The following is a 17,817-nucleotide window of genomic DNA, read 5'->3' on the forward strand; positions in this document are numbered from 1 at the left end:
GCTTTTCTATGCCAATAAAAGCAGATGTATGTACCTAGCCAGGAGAGGAGACAGGACATGTTAACATGTGTGTTTCCTACAGGTACTGGCTGTTTTCGGATGAGGTTCCTGGCTTGTTCATTGAGAAGGGCTGGGTACATGACAGTATAGACTACAGATTCATCCTTCCCCATCAGAAAAAAGAAGATTTTAAAAAGGACTACAGCCCAGGAGGTAAGATCAGCTTGCCTCTCTGTAGGTGCTTCCTTTGTTGCTGTCAGACTGTCTGAATGGATTTGTGGATGTGAAAAAACTGTCTAGTCTGAGTGTTTTCATGGGGATGCTCTGATTTAAGCCTTCTTTAAACCCTAGAAGCCTATACACAAGAGTCTGCTCATGATGCTCTGTCCTGCTGCTGCAGGTCTTGGGACTGCCCACAGTGTACCACATAAGGGCCACGGGATACAACCACCTCTCTTAAAAGCAGTGAGGTTGATGTCAGTTGTGGACTAATCCCTCTCATTTACTCTGAACCTGCTGAGTTGCAGTGTGCCAAACTTCTTTTGCAGGTGATCACTCTTGTGTTGCAGGGTGTGAGGGCATCCATCATTGTGCTAATGTCCCACCAGTGTGAAGAGCCCCAGATTAACCTGTGAAATAGTGTCGAGCTGTAGGTATCTCCTACAAAGCGATAGCTTTGCTGATGGAGACCATTTGGGCAAACAGTCCTCTTGCACATGTCCTCTCAGCCTGCTGTTCCCCTTGTACTGAATGTGCAGGTGAGATGCAGCAGGTGGCTGAAGTTCTGGTGCTCCTTCTGTAGTTGTGCTTGGAGCCTCTGAGGTGGAGCCTTGCAGGCAGAGCTTGGGCATGCACAAAAATCGACCTGGGGGGGGGGGGGGGAGCAACACTTTCCTGTGGAAATAGTTCTTGGTACGGAAGAGCATGCTGTAATCTGACTCCAGTGTAGTTTCAGTCCTTTCAGTCCTGCTCGCTTCTTGCTTTTGAAGCATCATAAGCTGGCACTGAGTCCACCTGCAGTGACACTGCATGTGATGGGTGCATTGGGTTATATCAGAGCTCCAGCAGTAGTGCTTTGGACATTGGCAGAGTAGGTATCTACAGAAGAATGGGTCAGGACAAACCTACAGTGACAAACCTAGCTGTCTGTGGGTTGTCAAGTTGGAGGTGGTACCACTCAGTGGTCCCAGATGGGTGGAATTTCTTATGTGAACTCTTTCAGCTATAGACCAACACTGCCCCCATACACCAGCCTGCTTCCATTTCTTACCTGCTGCCTGAGTATTTACCCAGCTACTGTGCAGGATTTCAGCATGTTCCTTTTAAAGCTTAACAAGCAAAGGCTTAACTAAGCAAAGGATAATATTCGTGTCAGGTTGTTACCTAAGATGCTCTGAAACACAAATACATGTTGTTTATAACTCAGTTCTAAATGTATTTTGTCAGTGTATAGCTAAAAAGCAAAACCAGTTTTATGTGTCTAAAATAGCAGGAACGCTTTTCTGAATTTCATGTGTGTGCTTTTAGATGCAGTATTTTCTTTGAGATTCTGTTACAATTTTCTGTTAATGTCTGTAAATGCATATACCGTGAGGTAATACTGGATTAGTTTTCCCTCCCAGACACGTAGATGCTGTGTGAAAACCCTGCCGTGGAGGTAGGTTAGTTTGTGCAGAACGCACATGGTTGCTGGGGGGGAAGGAGAAGAAGCCACTCAAGTTTGTGTTTTTTCTCTTGCAGACAAGCGGAAGAGCACAGCTGCGGATGGCAGAGTGAGCAAAGTGCACAGGCCCTTGCACGCTACAGACCTGCCCGCGGAGACCACTGTGCCCAAGCAGGGACAGAACTTATGGTAACACAGCTTTGGTAGCTGCCAGGGACTCACAGGGCAGAGACAAGGAAACAAGACCCATTTCTTTTGATAGACCCCACTCTATACCGCCACTCTTCCAATACTCAACAGCTGGGTCACTTCAGCAGCTCCCCAGGCTGTTACTGGTATTACCACTAGTCAAGAGTGGTTAATAGGGCAGCCAGTCCCAAGAGCCAGTGGAACTGTTATAATCAATCTCATCAATCGGAGCCAGTATGAATTAAGCTGGTAAAAGGCTATTTAGATATATTGCTTTTAAAATAGTTTCTATTCAGGAGAAGTATTAATTTAAAGAATTGTTGTGTGCTTCTTTCAGTATTGGGAAGTGAACAAAACCAAAACACCCAGAACAGAGGAGGGAAGCAGTGGCCTAGCAAAGTGTATCTGGGTTTTCTTTCATGGTTCATCTCAGCAGACCTGAATTGTGGCACATGGGGTCTTTAAGCACATGAAATTAAAGTCTTCATTGAGATCTTTGGAGACAGGCCTGTATCCTGCATGTTCTTGTACAATGTGAGACATGCAAAGCCATCCCCCAGCTCCTTGTCAGTGTCTTCACAACAGACTAGTGGTGTCCGTTTGTTCTCCTGTAGCACCTTATCAACTTGATTTTTGTTGTTAGTGGTAATTATAGCTTGGCAAAATCATTCTGCCATGTTGATAGCCTGTTACCCTTCAGTGCTTCCCAGAGCCAAGCAATACCCACCTGTGTCTTCTAAGTGAGTCAGATCTAAACCTCTAACTTTGAGCATGGGTGATTGTGATTTGTTCCAGTAATTTGCCCTACCAGTGTCTTGTATCTTTAAAGAAAATCTCCAGTGTTAACTGTTGCTCTGTGTGCGAAGGACTGATAAGTGATGTCTCCAGGCCAGGAAATAATGACTACACCTTCATCTGCTAAACTGCTTGTGAAGGACTCTGCATTTTTCTAGATAACAGTGGCTTTTCCCCAGTTTTCTACCTTTGACCCACAAAGTGGAGTTACTTGATCTTTGATAAGTACCACCAGCTCCAAAGCATAGTTTCAGTGCTGTGAGTCAGAACTACTTTACTATCGATATTCCAGTGTGTCCCCTTCCCCCCCCCCCCCCCCCCCCCGAAACTGAGATGGGTAGATGCTTTCATTCATCTAAACCATCAGTACTGAGTACTCGCTCTCTGTAGTTCTCTGCCCCTTCTCTTTCACGGCTGGCAGGCTGTAGGAGAGAGTGGTGTTTCCTGTGCACACTTTCACTCTGTCAGTATTGCCATGACAAATCTCTCCTTCCTTTCTCAGTCTAGTCATCATAGAATCACAGAATAGTTCAGGTTGGAAGGGACCTTAGGGCTCATCCAGTCCCAACCCCTGCCACGGGCAGGGACACGTTCCACTAGAGCACCTTGCTCCAAGCCCCTGTGTCCAACCTGGCCTTGAACACTGCCAGGGATGGGGCAGCCACAGCTTCTCTGGGCACCCTGTGCCAGTGCCTCAGCACCTTCACAGGGAAGAGCTTCTGCTTAGGAGTTCATCTCAGTTTCCCCTCTGGCAGATTAAAGCCATTCCCCTGTGTCCTGTTCTTACAGGCCCTTGTCAGAAGTCCCTCTCCAGATTTCTTGTAGGCCCCCTTAAGATACTGAAAGGCCACAGTAAGGTCTCCTGGGAGCTTTGCATTCTCCATGCTGAACAACCCTGTGTACATCTTGTCACAACAGCATATATCAAGCAGTTGGGCTTTCCTAGGGTGCTAAATGGGAAGTCATAGAGAACTGTATGGACCACAGGGAAGTCCTCTCTTCTCTGCGAACTGCCTCTTGTAATACTTGATCTTCATTTAGCAGATGTGTTCCAGTAGGATGAAATATAAGGAAAACAGTAGCTTAAATTAATAGTGCATGTTGCTATGAACTGAAGTCAAGATACAGCTAAATTGGATAAGTGACACAGAATCCCTGTAACTTGTAATTCCAGGCTGAACTTGAGAAAACATAGTGTTTTACGTGACAGGGCTGACTCGCTCAGTTGGGTTGGCTACTGTCAGCAACATGCTGGGGGAGATAGGAGTGGTTACAGAGGTTGGGAGTGCTTTACAGAGCAACCAGGCATCCATCCCAGGAGCAGGAGCTCCTGGAACCAGGTCCTGTGTGCTCTCAGGACGGAGTTACATTCTGTTACAAAAAGCTGCTTTCCTTTCCTTGGGGAACAGTCTTGCTTCCCAGTATCTGTTGTTCCTGGGCCTGCTTTAGGATAAGAGGGAAACTCTTCTCATGTGTCAATAATTGCCTAAGTACTATGAAACAAATTACAGAAATACTCTAATTACAAACAAATTACAGAAATACTCAGCAGAGAGGTGGGAGTGCTGCTGGAGGAGAACAGGGAAGTCTCCTAAAGAAAGAGGATTTCCTTTTGATACAGAACAAAGGGGTCAGGAAATTAAACTAGCAAATGGCAGGTTTGAAATAGAGAAGGAAGTGTCACTTCAGATCTTGCAGCTGCTACCAGGTGCTGGGGATCTCCAAGTCAGTCCCTGTTCAAAGCATCTGTTGGACAAATTGCTGCAAGAGGAGCTTATTGGGGAGTGTTAAGCACAAAGGTTCTTGTCTTGGCACCCAAGGAGGTCCTCAAACCTACAGATGCTGAAATCTGTGGGGGCAGATCAAAGAAATGTCACTGCATCCCTGCTCTGCCCTTTCTTCCCTCAGAAATAAGATGCTGAGCTGGGTGGATTTTATCTTTTTTTTTGTCCCAGTGTCTTTGATTTCTGTCCTTTTTGGTACCTGCTGGGAAGACCTTTTAACAGTCCCAGTGTGTGCTGGCTCTTCACTGAGAGGATCATGCCTGTGTGTGGTGTTCTGCCAGGCAGGCTGGCAGTGTCAGGATGTCCATGGCTAGAGCAGTGCAGTTGGAAGATCTGTGCCAGATGCAGGCCTTCACGCCTTCAGGTGAGCGGGGGGCACAGTGGCAGCTTTTCAAAGGAAACATAACCAGTTCTGGCTACACATTCTTCTGTGCTGTCTGCATGGCTTTCTCCTAAGCGACAGGGCAACCTAAAGCCATTTCCACAGACAAGCAGGAAGCTTCCTCAGCTGAAAGACTTATTTAAAGCTCTGGAACTGCAAAGAGCTGTTAGCTAGGTTTGCTAAGTGCCTGTCTGACAGCTGTCACCAATTACAGGTCAGCTTTTACAAAAATGCAAGTGCCAACCTAAGAGCTGTTATTTCAGGGATAGACAGTAACTACAACTCCCCTCTGAGGAAATCCAGATTCCATTTACTTCATTTTTGCCTTGGCCATTGATCCCTCCAATCTCAAGGACTCCCATGAGCACGGATGGATATGGAAGAGTCTCCTCCTTGGCTGCTCTTTGCACATTGTCCTTGTGCACCCTGAGAATCCTTGAGTCCACTAAGGTCCTTGGATACCTCCATTCCCTATGGTTTAGGTACAAGGACTTGCTGAGCTGTAACTCATGATGTTAGCATGTGCTGCATAAGTCTCATTTCTTGCGTCCTGCTTTACCTCCTGCCATGTGTCTCTTTCCTAGTCATACATCTAACATGGGATTGGGAGTAGCCTTACAGTGCACATAGAGTATCTTTAGCTTTACCCTTTTAATCTCTAGAGTGATGAGACTTAAAAGTTAACATCAAATTAACACTGTGAATGGTTGGATTTCACAGAAACTGCTCCTTTGCTTCTTGAGAATGGGAGCTGGCAGGTTATTGATCAAGGGAGAAATAAATTCCATACTTCTGCCAAGAGTTACAGAAACAGTATCTCATGCAAGTCGTTTCTGCTTTCAGTAATTTGTCCCCCAAAAGAAGAGGGCCCAGTGTTCTGTCCTAGAAGTGCAGAGGCTGAATCATTGCTCTCATTCAGAATCATAAAAGCTTGGTTACTTCTGCCCTCTCCAGACAGATGCACCAGTCCCATTTCTAACAATGTTTGCCACTTCCACTGATGTTGTTGCTTATTAAAAATATCTCCCCATTTGAAACTTCTGGGCATATGGTCCCTGGAAATGTCTCTTTCTGTCCTGTGGCACTTGGGGAGCTCTGTACATACTGGACTTCCCTGCAAAAGCCACAGATTGATCGCAGTATATCAGTGTGCAGGAGACTTCTTGCTCATCCTGATCAGAATGCAGTTGAATTTTGGCAACAGTGGCATCTCTGCAGAGTAACTCCCGTTGTTCTTCATCTATCAGGAATACACCATGATATGGCGGGTCCCCTCCGCAGACAGTGTGAGTTAACCATGAGTGAGTGCTGACAGACTCCATTCTCACGCCTATATTCTACAGATGGAGTTTCCCTGTTTCTGCCAACCCTCCAGAGCAGGTACTGATTCTGGGCTCCTCTAGGTGTTGTCCTCTTGATTTCTTCATTCCCTAGTCTTCAGTCTGGGTTTTAGACCTCTCTCTGTCCCTTGTAGCCTGAGAACAGATAGGACTGTTCAATCTAACGTGCATACTGATCAGTCTGAAGACCTCTATGTGGTCTTGACTCTCCCAAAGGCATCCTTCCCATCACTCTAGGTTGTATTAGTAAATTCTGTGTCAGACCACATGAAGGGCACCAGTTGGCTTCCCCTCCTTCTTATCAAGAGCCACAAGTTCATAGCCCTGTTGCCTCCCATGTTTAAAATGCAAGCCCTGCCCTACTGTATCCATGCTCCTGGCCTTCTGCTGGCTGAGCCCCAGCTGGGGGTGCAGATGGTTCCTTTAGGTAGGATGGAGAGCATGGAGCTGAGTAGGATGGAGAGCCAGGAGCTGTGGCTGCACAGAGCAGCAAGGTGTCACCTCTCAAACCAACGCAGGTGCCTCTTTGATACGTTTGTATTTTGCACATTGGAGTTGAAGCTGCTATAGAACAGGTCTGTCTTCCAGAAGTTCCAGCTCTCAGGGCAAATTGGGAAGACTCAAGTACCTGTTACAGATGTTCTACTCCCTGCCCTGTTTTCAGCAGGAGCAAAGTTGTGCTAGGTCTTAGCTCCTCATGAGAGGATGATAGTTGTTTTTTCACACTGGTGGCAGCCTGTGCTGTCTTTCCCCAAGCCACGTAACCCTGGAGAATCCAAGTGCCATGTGCTGACTGCTTCCAGGGTCCTTTCATTTTTACAGTAAGACAGAACAGTGCAGGGGATTCCCCCCTTAGAGTTGCAGCTGTGGGAGGAAGCCGAGAAAACTCAGGCATGGTCATTTTGTATATTTTTCCAGCTGGATCCAGTGGTATATTGCCAGCAGCGACTCGTGTTGTTTCATCATGACCTAGGCAACCTTCTCGGCATGCCCAAGGAATAGTCCTTTGCTGGGTATCTGCAGGGCAACTCTTTTGAAGCTTGGTTCATGCTATTCCCATATCATGACTTCATACTGAAATATGGCTTAGGCCCAATCCCAAGGTCTGCCTCAAGTGAATGGAAGCAATTTCATAGAATGGTTTGGGTTGGTTTGGTTTGATAGCAGATATTCTAGGAAATTTCTCATTTCTTTAGCAGAAGTCCAATAGACTTAGAAACACAAGTCATTGCAGTGGTCTGTCGGAAGACCTTCCAGTGAATCTGGGAATTGCCTGTCAGATCCCATGGCTGCAACATTTGAAGTGCCTGTGGTAGGCTCTAGTAGGTGAAAGGTCTAGAGCCGTTCTGTCCTGTTTCTCACAGGGGAGGGTAGTGGTGGCCAGCAGATTTGATCCCAGTGTGCAAAGTGAGGATGGAGTGTACTGAAGCAGGTGACTGGCAAGAAACTATTTTTCCTCCATTTTTAAACAATGAATCCTATGTTTTATTACAGTAATCAGTTTTCTGAGTGCAGATTGTGAAGCCATTCCCCTAGTAGGAGTCTATGAAAACTCTGAAATATTTTCTTTTCAGGTATGATATTTAGTAAGTATTTCTGCCAGAAAAATAAGCATTGTGAACACTGTTATTCCAGGAGGAGCCAGAACAACTTTCTCTAGTTGTTGCTTGGCTCATCTGAGTTTGTGCCCAAGAAGAAAATTTAGATCTGGAGTCCTCTTTGCGTCTGGTGAGGATCGCATAGTGGTCCATTGTAGTTGTTTCCATAAAAGGTTGATGCTGCTCCCTCACTTCCCTCTTCTAAGGAGCAATTCTCTTTTGGGAGATGTGGTCAGTCTCATTTGCTGTAAATGAGCTCTACAGCTCAGATAGGCTTTGTCCTCCACCAGGTGAGGAGGCTCTATGGCATCCTAGGGTGGAGTTAGGGGGGGGGTGGGGGTGGGAAGAGGAAAAGAGCAGAAATTCAGGCTGTCTGAAAGTTAGCTTAAACCTACAGCCCAGCATTAAGAACTGATTGTGCTCTGGAATTGCAGAGGATGCCTCATGTTGATAGCTGCAAAAGCTTTCCTTTCTGAGATCCAGCTAACTGCTGGATTACTGCTGCTGGCCTCAAGGACCTCCTTAGCAGGGAGGTCTAAAGTTAATGAGTGTGGGTTTCATTTACTGCATTTGAGGTTTCAAGTTAAGACAAACTTCTTAGCAACAAGGACTTCTGTACTTGTAGAGAGCATGGCCTTCACAGTCACAGATCCTCATCATGTGCCGGCATGGTATGAGTCAGGACATACCCTGTGGTAATATAGGAACTTCTTGTGTGAGCAGAAGTTAAAGGGTCTGCATAAAGAGCAATTGAATTGCTGTGCTGTGCAGTGTATGGCATGTTCATCTTCCCTGGTACTTCTGAAATGATGTTTCAGATTACTTAAACAGACTGCAACTTAGTGAATCTAACCCCTGGGGTAGATAACTGACTTCAAGTGCCAGTGTTTCAATAAATTTTACAGGGAAAAATCTAGAAAATCAGTTCTGTGTTTATTTTGATTTTATTTTTCTTACCCTGAATTTCACTACATCTGGGGACCTGGAAATGAGGCCTGTCTGAGTCAGGAAGCTTTTATGCCAACACTACTGGAAGCATTTCACCTTGCTCCATGGGGTTGGGATATAGGTTACTTGTCATCCCTGCCTCTAATACTTGTGCACCATTTGGAAGGAGGAGTTGTCTTGCCACAGAGACACACTGGCTGATGCTGGTACATGTTCTGTCTTTCAGGTTTCTCTGTGACAATCAGAAGGATTTGGATGAGCTGCTGGATTGCCTGCACCCACAAGGAGTAAGAGAGAGCCAGCTCAAGGAGCGTTTGGAGAAAAGGTGAGCCTGCTCCTTTTTTTATTTTCTGTGTGCTTCCTCCAAGTCAAAGCATGTCCTTCTCATAGCAAGCATTTCCATTCCTGCAGCAGCATTCTGCACTTTGTCTTGATTGTGCCTGTGCTGAAGAGGGGAGGATACGGAGGATGAGAAATTGCTGGTTTTCTTGGGCAGTAACTGCAGGTTGTTGATAACCAAGGGTCTGTCAGTCTTGAAACTCCTCCTTGGAGCTGGAAACAAAGGCACAGCTTTTTCATGCAGAGCCAGAACCGCCACGTGCTTTCCACTGTCTTTCAAAGAACGTTATGCACTGGTGGAGCCTGGAGATTACAGGGGATACCATTCTTGCTCCAGTACCCCCATAGCTCATGGGGCAGGAGCCTGTGTATTCAAAGGTTGGTTTTGATTTTCCAGGTACCAGGACATCACGCATTCTATCCATTTGGCTCGGAAACAGAACTTGGGCCTCAAATCCTGCGATGGCAACCAGGAACTGCTGAACTACCTCCGAAGTGATCTAATTGAGGTTGCGACTCGGCTGCAGAAAGGAGGCCTGGGATATGTTGACGTGACACCAGAATATGAAGCAAAAGTGAGTGAACAGGCAGAAGTAGTACTGAGCAAGACAAGCCTGAGCACTTTGTGTAGAAGGTCTTGACTCTTCTCCTCAGATAAGAAGATGAGGGCAGTTTTCTCGTGCCCTTTCTTTTTAAACACTTTATTTCAAGATTACGCAGCTGCTGGCTTGAGGCCTGTCTGGTGTAGGTGGGAGCTAGGTGTCCTGTTAACTTGTCCTGTCTCCTTCCTCTAGCAGTGAACTTCTTTATGGAGCATTAGCAGACCTCTTTGTATTTGATTTTTTTAGCTTCTGCATCAAAGCCAGCATATCTTGGTGAGAGCAGTTTTCCAGTTTGGAGGGTTTGGGGTTTTTTTTTGTAAATTCAGACCACTTTAGCCTTGGGGTGATGATTATGTCCCAGTTCCAGGGCCTAAAGGATGTTCTTTCCATAGGTATATCAGCATGAGAAAGTTAATTGTGCAGTGAACTGAAGTATGAAATCTTGGTGGGCTGGCTAGTTCAGCTGAACTCATGTGAGAATTACTGGTGCACTGAGTGTCTGTAGGAGGGGGGAGATCTGCCTGGTGTGGGTAGAGTACACACTCCTATGATTAGTGTGTGCTCCTCCTGCCAAATGATGCTGGCTTGAAATAGTGAAAGCTGTGGTGAGGCTACCTCCTGAGTCACTGTAGAGACTTCCACTTGCAGATGAGACCATAAGTGTTAAAAGGAGGGGAAGAGTTAAGTCACTAAAGGAGTGGAAGAATGGCTTAGTGCTTGGTCATCGTGGATTTGAGTTTTTGGGAAATTCTCATGTGTTTGGTGGTTTGTTTGTTTGTTTGTTTTTTCAAGGCATGTTGCTTTTTTCTGACCAGTATTATGCACGATCAGCTGTATCTGAACTCTAGCAGAAGCAGCAGCAATACACTGATTCCACAACCAAGTATGGTAGATAATGACATTGCATTAAGAATCCCATGTATCCATTTGCAGGACAGACCTACCTAAAACAAAAGGGAGAGTAACATTAGCTGTTACATGACCATATCCTCTTCCTAACAGGTATACTCACTAGAGAGCCTGAAGGATTTTGGAGAGTGTGTGATTGCACTCCAAGCTGGTGTTGTTAAGAAGTTTCTGCAAGGTTTCATGGCCCCCAAGCAGAAGAGAAGGAAGCATCAAGGAGAGGACTATGTTGCCAAGGCTGAGGAGATTGATGAAGACAAGAAAATGGCAGAAGAAGCAAAGGTATTTTTCACTTCAGGGCTTTGTTTTTGTCTTGTGATGTGCCTCTTTGAGCAGGGACAGTACATCTTATCGGATACTAAATCCGGAGTGGCTTTTCCCCGCTCCAAGTTTGGAATGTAGGTGATGGGGCCAGGTGTTCCCCGTTTATTTTGAAGAGTAAAGGCATTGGCAAAATTAATATCGTACTGAGGAATTATAGTTAATTTTCTCTCTGTGAGCAGGAATTTTGTGAAGTCATATCTGAGTTCCTTTGTGAAGTTTCTCACACAAGTTGGGTACTTTAATAAAAGCATATTATGAAGCATTTATAGAGAAAGTAACAGGAGTTGTATCCATCAGGGAGGACTCATGGTCCATAAAGAGAAGTAGAGACATGTTGATGTTTTGGGGACTGCAAGGGCGTTGGGTTAGAGTAAATCTCAGCATTATGCAGGAAGCAACGCAAGTCATCATGTGCCTGGAGACACCCACACAAGATGCCAAACTGAGGGTTGCACACAGCGTGTCTGCACACCTGGGCACACAAGCTGTATGTGGCTGCAGTAGAGAAGAGGTATTGTGGGGGGTAAATATCCAGCCTTCCAAACTGAAGCTTGGATGGGGTGGAAGATTGCTGTGGAGGGTTTGGTTGGTTCCCCAGGCAGTCGAGCTGTACTAGTGTTTCATTTGAAGAGGGATGGATGCTAGTACTTGGGAGTAGCTGCTATGAACTAAGGTGAATAGGATGTTAGTGCCCTGTAGCAAGACTTTACCCACTGCCCCCTTCAATGTGCTTTGCCCCAGTTGATCACTGACTTCAGCAGAAGTAGCAAGATCAGAATTGGATCAACAGAAGCATTTAAAAGACCCAGCTTACAATACTGTTTGTCTATTGGGGTGTGGGGGTTTTGGTTTGGGTATTTTGGTTGGTTGGGTTTTTAAAGCTTCTGTCAGTGTATGCTGGACACTTGCTGGAACATCAAGTCTTTGCTATGCTGTGGCATTAACGTGTTAGCAGGGTATTCAGATAGGCACTAGAAATTTTCACACTACTCAGTTGTCCTGAAATATTTAAACTTTGCTAACTTTGCATCCTTCAGTCCTTAGTGCATGAGGAATAAAAGCCAGTGGTGCTGGAGCAGTTATTTAGGCAATGCTCTCTTTGTCAAGCTCAGAATTTTCTAGACACTTGTGATGGTACAAGCAATATTTGTCTTACTTTGTTGAGTTTTGGGGCTGGTTTGTTGGTTTGCTTGGTTTATATTTGGGATTTTTTTTTGTTTGTTTTGTTTTCCTTCCATTTATCTGGATTGAGCTTTTTTTTTTTGCCAAAGCAGAAAAGCTTTATAGATGACTTGAAAGAGAAGCCTAGATCTTGGATACAGTTTTCCAATGAGAAAACCGGACTGTTAGGCTTTTAAAGACAAGCCTCCTGCATAGGTCAGGAATTGCAAAGTCTTCTAGAACCAGACCTGAGCCGTGAGTCCGTAGCAGGTAAAATAAAGCATAGCTGTACTGGAGAAACACACTTAATAGACACAGACCATAGGAGTGAAATTGCAGCCCTGTGGTGTGGTTATTTTCTCATTTTCCATGTGAGAAACAAGTCATGGCTCAACAGGCCCCTGTTTGCTGACATGTCTGTACCAAGGGTTCCTGCTGGCTGAGCTCGAGGTCGCAGCGCAGCCTGGGCTTGTGGCTGTTCCTGGTGCCACTGTGCCTGTGAAAACATTCCTGCTTTAGTGGCAGCAGCACCCTGGGCTGTCCCAGAGCAGGACAGATGTGACCTCTTTGAAGCGTGACATTGCAGCACAACTGCATGGGCATGGGCAGCTGCTCCTGGTTTTCAATGGCCTTTTCGATGGTGAAGGGAAAGCCTAGAGGGGGGTCAGTCCTCAGCTGCAGACCTCAAAGAGCAGCTCCACATTTGCCTAGGATACTGGGGGAGAACCTTTCTAGCTGGAGGTTTGTCTGCCTTTACCCAAGGTAGTTTCTGTCACTGAAGTTGAAATGTGACTGAGGACTTCTCCTTTGGGATTTCTGTGGGGTATTTTTTGTTTTCCCTGCTGGATTACCCCTCTCCAGACAGGAGGGTATTTAAGTAACTCAGTCTCCTGTTTGCCTAGTTGGCAGTCTGAACTCCCTTGATAATGGTACTGCTAAAATGCCACAGTCTCATGATGCTTGGGAAGCAAGACTAAAAATCTGCTAAATTCCACAGGCTTGGGGAGAAAAATCTAAGCAAAACTTGCCAACAGCTTGTGCAGATTTATCTTGGCCCAGCAGTTACCCAGTATATTAACAGCAAAACCCAGGAACAGTTACTTGGAAAATCAATTGCACAGTATGTGAAGCACCTCAACAATGTTCTGCAAATAGCTCAGGGCTGTGTGATCTGCCGCAGGAGGCTGCGCAGGTTTCCGTTTGTCTTGAATGTCTCGGGCTCCAGGTTCCACACTAGCAATGGCAGCAAGGATGTTGGCATTTTATAGCAGTTTGTGTGTTTTTCCAAGCATCTAATATATGCTGTGCTTCCTCAAATTCAGTCAGAGGAGAATGTGCAACTCTGCAAAAACCCTGGGTTTTGTTTGGCTCCCAAACTGCTGTCAGCTGCAGAGTTTAGATTTTCCCATCTGACACTTCGCTGTTTGTTTTTTTCACTCTCGTGGGGTAGAAGAACATTAACTTGGGTCCTATTATGTCCCTGTCATGTCTAGGCCATCACGTCATTGTTGTAAAGCAAAGGATTAACGTTGGAGTGAAACATGCGGTGGCCCTTGATCTCTGTTCTGGTGCATTTCTGATTTACCACAGTGTTGTTTCTAAACTTCAGAGTTGAGTGTGAGATGCCACAAGTGACTTGAGATATGCAGGCTCCAACAGTTGCCTTGGTACCAACCTCAGGTTTAATGCTTTCATCCCATCTTGCAGCTAATTCTGGAGTTTCACATGCTCCAAACTCATCTTGTCTCAGGACAGTGGCTGATTTCCTGTCTTGAGCTCCACGTGCTCTGCTTGACAAACCTGATGCCCAGCGTGCAGGACCAGGCCTGTGGTGGGTCTTGCTGCTGTTCTGGATTACCTCTGCAGTACCCACAGGAGGGCAGCACAGGCTGCTCCACTCCACCATGCTGAGCTGTGCTGCCAGCTGTCTCCTAACTTCCATCCAGCATTTTACAGTGCTAGATTTCTGCCTTTTATTTTCTTAGCCTAATGATTATTTGGGTTAGACTTTCAAAGCAAGAATTCACTGGAGTTCACATAGGTTGTTTTCAGCCTGGCCGTGAAATGCGAAAGGGCTCTACTGTTATGAACAAGCTGTCCCATCCAGTGAGGCTGGTTATGAATAAACCACAAATAGGACTGCTGAGGCTGTATAGAAGGAAAGAAACAGAGTTGTGCTTTGGTTATTAAGGGCCCCAGCTAAAGGATATAAAAATATCTTCAGACTGTAGCGAGTTATGTCTGTGTGCTTCATTGTAAGTTGTTAGGTCTGTCTGCAGGTTGCTTCAGCCATGGAGAAGTGGAAGACAGCAATCCGTGAGGCCCAGACCTTCTCCCGTATGCACGTGCTGCTCGGGATGCTGGATGCCTGTATCAAGTGGGATATGTCAGCAGAGAATGCCAGATGCAAAGTGTGTCGCAAGAAAGGTAATGCATTCCTGCCCCACGCCTGTGTAACAGTTGGACGCTGTCACCTCTCCATGCCCTGCTTAGGCAACATGCCCTTGTAGTTTGTCAGTGTCTTTGGCAGTATTTTGAGTTTTGAACATCAGGATTTACTGTCAGAAGCATTGATCTTACAGAATTATTTGACCCTGACTCCAATAAACTGTTCTTACGAAACCAGTACACAGTCTTGCAGAACATTGCAGAGCTCTGCTGTCCCATGGGTACTTGGGGTACTTGGGCACAAGTCATCAATAATCCTCCTGGAAGCACTTGTGCCACTGTCCATTTCCTGGTTTTGTTTTTGAGTTGGAATGGTCTTTGGGTCTCTGAGACTTTTCAGTTAATCCCATCTCTTACAGAAGGAATGAACAAGGAGAGGCTGGGAAGGATGTTATCCTTTGGGAGAGAGTGAGGTGGGATGATGCTACTTTGAGGCCAGGGTGGGAGCAGAATTGCTGATGGGCTGGAAGCCTTATCACCTGGGGAAGTAACCAAGTAAGTGACAAGGGTCTGCCTTCTCTGTACACACTATAGTGTGGAGGGCTTCAGAGTCTTGCAGGTGGAGGGGAGAGTCGAAGGGGTGTCACCAGCAAGAGTGCTAGTATTTGTTCTGCCATAACCTCTCCTTTTGGATGGAAGCCTGGAGAAGAGAACTTGGTAGTACATTCTGCCTCATCATGTGCTTTTTGTCTCACTTTCTATTTGCTGAAACACTAGTGGGAAATGAGGGCAGGCAGGAATGCTGGACCACTTGTGCTTACCAAAAGGCTGTGCCATCCACCTCCTCAAAGAAATAATGGCTGTATTGGTGCAACGTCCTTCATCGTGGAGCCTCAGGGATATTCCAAACCAATGCAAAAACTGCCCAATCTGCTGTTGAGAGGGGATTCTGGGCAGATGTAAGGAGGGGGCTTACCTGAGTCTAACAGATCATAGTTTCACAGAACTTAAGAGCTGGGATGTTAGACAAAAGAGAAGTTCTGGCATGTTCTCTGTACTTTCTTTTTTTTTCTTCTTCAGTAAATGAAATAGCTGGCTTAGGACTGTCTCCCTGTTTTCATGCATTAGTGAGAAGCACAGAGAGGCTAGTTCTGCTGCATACTGATTTTCTTTGTGGGCTTGCTGCCTTAATTTGAAAGAAGATGCTGTGCAGGTTAACCAGATTGAGGGTACAATAAGAATACCTGCAATTATAACTTTCTGCTGGGCTCTTGGGCACGTCAGCAGCAAATTTCTCTTTCCCTGTGTTTGGCTTGAGATCTAGCCTGAGTGGAACCTATTTGGCAGGTTTCTACCTCTGCCTCAGCTGAAAGCTTTGCAGGGCAAGGGACTCTGCATTGTTTTGTTTTTCAGTGCTGCTGGTTTCCACTGCAGTGGTGGAACCAAGAAGGAAGGGGCCCTGCCATCAATGGGTACTCTGCATCTTTATCCTGCTTTGTCCTAACCTCCAGCATTGTGGCAGCTTCTGTTCTTCAGGCTGAGGAAGGCTGCCATACTAGTTACAAGTGTGTTGCACTCTCCTAGGTGAGGATGACAAGCTGATCCTTTGTGACGAGTGTAACAAAGCCTTCCACCTGTTCTGCCTGAGACCAGCACTCTATGAGATCCCAGATGGCGAGTGGCAGTGCCCAGCATGCCAGCCTTCCACTGCCCGGCGCAGCTTGCGGGGCCGGTGAGTACCTCCCTCTTCACTTTGCCTTCTCACCCATGCTCAGTTCTAGCCGTGCTTCCACAGCAAGACCAAACCAGTGTGAAGCAGAGCCCCTTTAACAGGTTCTTGGTAGCCTGGTTAACTCCCTGGCAGTGGAACAATAGGAAAGCCATTTTTCCAGGCTGTAAGTTCAGCACACCTGTGTTGTACTGACCCATGACAACTCAGGAGTTTTAATAAATAACTTGCATTTGGCAGGGCCTTGCACTAATCATCGACTGAGATCAGGTGTGCTGAGGGCTGTTGTTTCTTCAACTGAACAACTAGCTGGGTGGCTTTTTCATGGAGGGCAGTTGGTAGTGCTGCAGCAGTGTGGTCCAGTGGGCTGAGTTCTATTGTGTTCTTGTCAAGTTAGAGCACACATTACTCCAGGCTACAGCTCAGCCCCTACTGTGCTGCTGAAAATCAGTCTACATGGTTTTCTGGACCTGGTAAAGCTTAACGAGGCAGGAACTTTGTAGGGCTACAGAGAGAACATGATTTGAGGAGGAATCAAAGTTCTATGCAGCAGAAATTAGTAGTTTCTTCTTGAGAGCAAGGTGGTAAATTAGTTTTTTAATTGCACGCTGGAAATTCAATGTATGCAAGATGTATTTTTCTGTTCACAATATATGTCCTCTGCTGACTGTGACTGTGCTGCACCTACCTGCTTGTCAGGCTATCGAATGGCACCTGAAACAGAAGCAGCCAACAGATCTCCCTTCCAGAGTGGCAGCACAATAAGAGGTTTACTGCCTTGGAGCATGCAGGTGGTGTATGACAAGTATTACTTACTCCCTGGGCACAATTTAAGGGTTCATCAGGCTTGTACAAAAATGACACGGCTGCAATGCAGCTGTTCTAGCCTGAGATCATCATCACTTTGATGTGGCAGTCATCTGCAAGCTGCCTCCTGGACAAGAGCCATCAGGAGGGGTATCACCTGCCTGGTTACCTGCTTGCTGCTATTGTCTTCCTACCTGAGGCAGGAAAACAATGTAGCCCTGGGAGTGCTTTTGCCCCCCTGTACTGTGGGAGCGTATTCTTACTCCTTTTACTGCTCAAGATCCTCTTCCTCCAGAGGATTGAGACTCCCACAACAGCTTTGCCTTTGTCCCCTTTTGCCTAAGCGTGCTGGTTTGTTTGTTTTCCTGTTTTTGTAATGGCTTGACTGCTTTAACAGACATCTGTGAGAACTCAGACCTGTCTTGGGCAGGGAGACTCTGTGGTTTCTGAAACCAGCACACAAGAAGCCTGACACTCTGCTCACTGATAAATACAAGCTTGGCTGTGAATATTACTGAACAAGGGCTGTTTCCTGTAGTGCACATGCAAGTGGCATGACAGGGGAAGGAATAAAATGGAAAATATTGCAGCAGAAACCAAAAAGCCCTGCTCTTGAAACTCCTTGGGCCTGACCTGCAGACCTGGGCAGGACATCCTCTCAGGGAGGAGTAATTGCACAGGAATTGCAATCTTAAAATCCATTATTAAGGTGCCTAAACCAGCAAAAAATATTTAGCTTCAGCTGTTGGGGATTTTCAGCCCAGATGTTCAGACAACAGTGTGGGAAGTGTCCTTTCAGCTGTAGCTGCAACTTGCTACTTTCTGAAACAGCTGCTTCAGTGTCGGGCTGGTGGTTATTTGC

General features: G+C 46.1%; 1 protein-coding gene across 1 annotated transcript in view; it reads left to right on the plus strand.

Moving 5' to 3' along the window:
- The window catches only part of BAZ1B (bromodomain adjacent to zinc finger domain 1B), a 49,414-nt gene that overhangs the window by 24,459 nt on the left and 7,138 nt on the right, over positions 1–17,817 (plus strand). The window contains exons 9-15 of the mRNA XM_061470610.1: positions 83–213; positions 1,741–1,852; positions 8,926–9,024; positions 9,436–9,613; positions 10,643–10,828; positions 14,311–14,458; positions 16,004–16,151. Coding sequence (XP_061326594.1) covers positions 83–213; positions 1,741–1,852; positions 8,926–9,024; positions 9,436–9,613; positions 10,643–10,828; positions 14,311–14,458; positions 16,004–16,151 — 1,002 coding nt within the window. The remainder of the gene's footprint in view (positions 1–82; positions 214–1,740; positions 1,853–8,925; positions 9,025–9,435; positions 9,614–10,642; positions 10,829–14,310; positions 14,459–16,003; positions 16,152–17,817) is intronic.

Source organism: Pezoporus flaviventris, unplaced genomic scaffold (assembly GCF_033815535.1).
Source record: "Pezoporus flaviventris isolate CSIRO_AGI_PZ_B2104156 unplaced genomic scaffold, CSIRO_AGI_Pfla_v1 ptg000063l, whole genome shotgun sequence".
Taxonomy (NCBI): domain Eukaryota; kingdom Metazoa; phylum Chordata; class Aves; order Psittaciformes; family Psittacidae; genus Pezoporus; species Pezoporus flaviventris.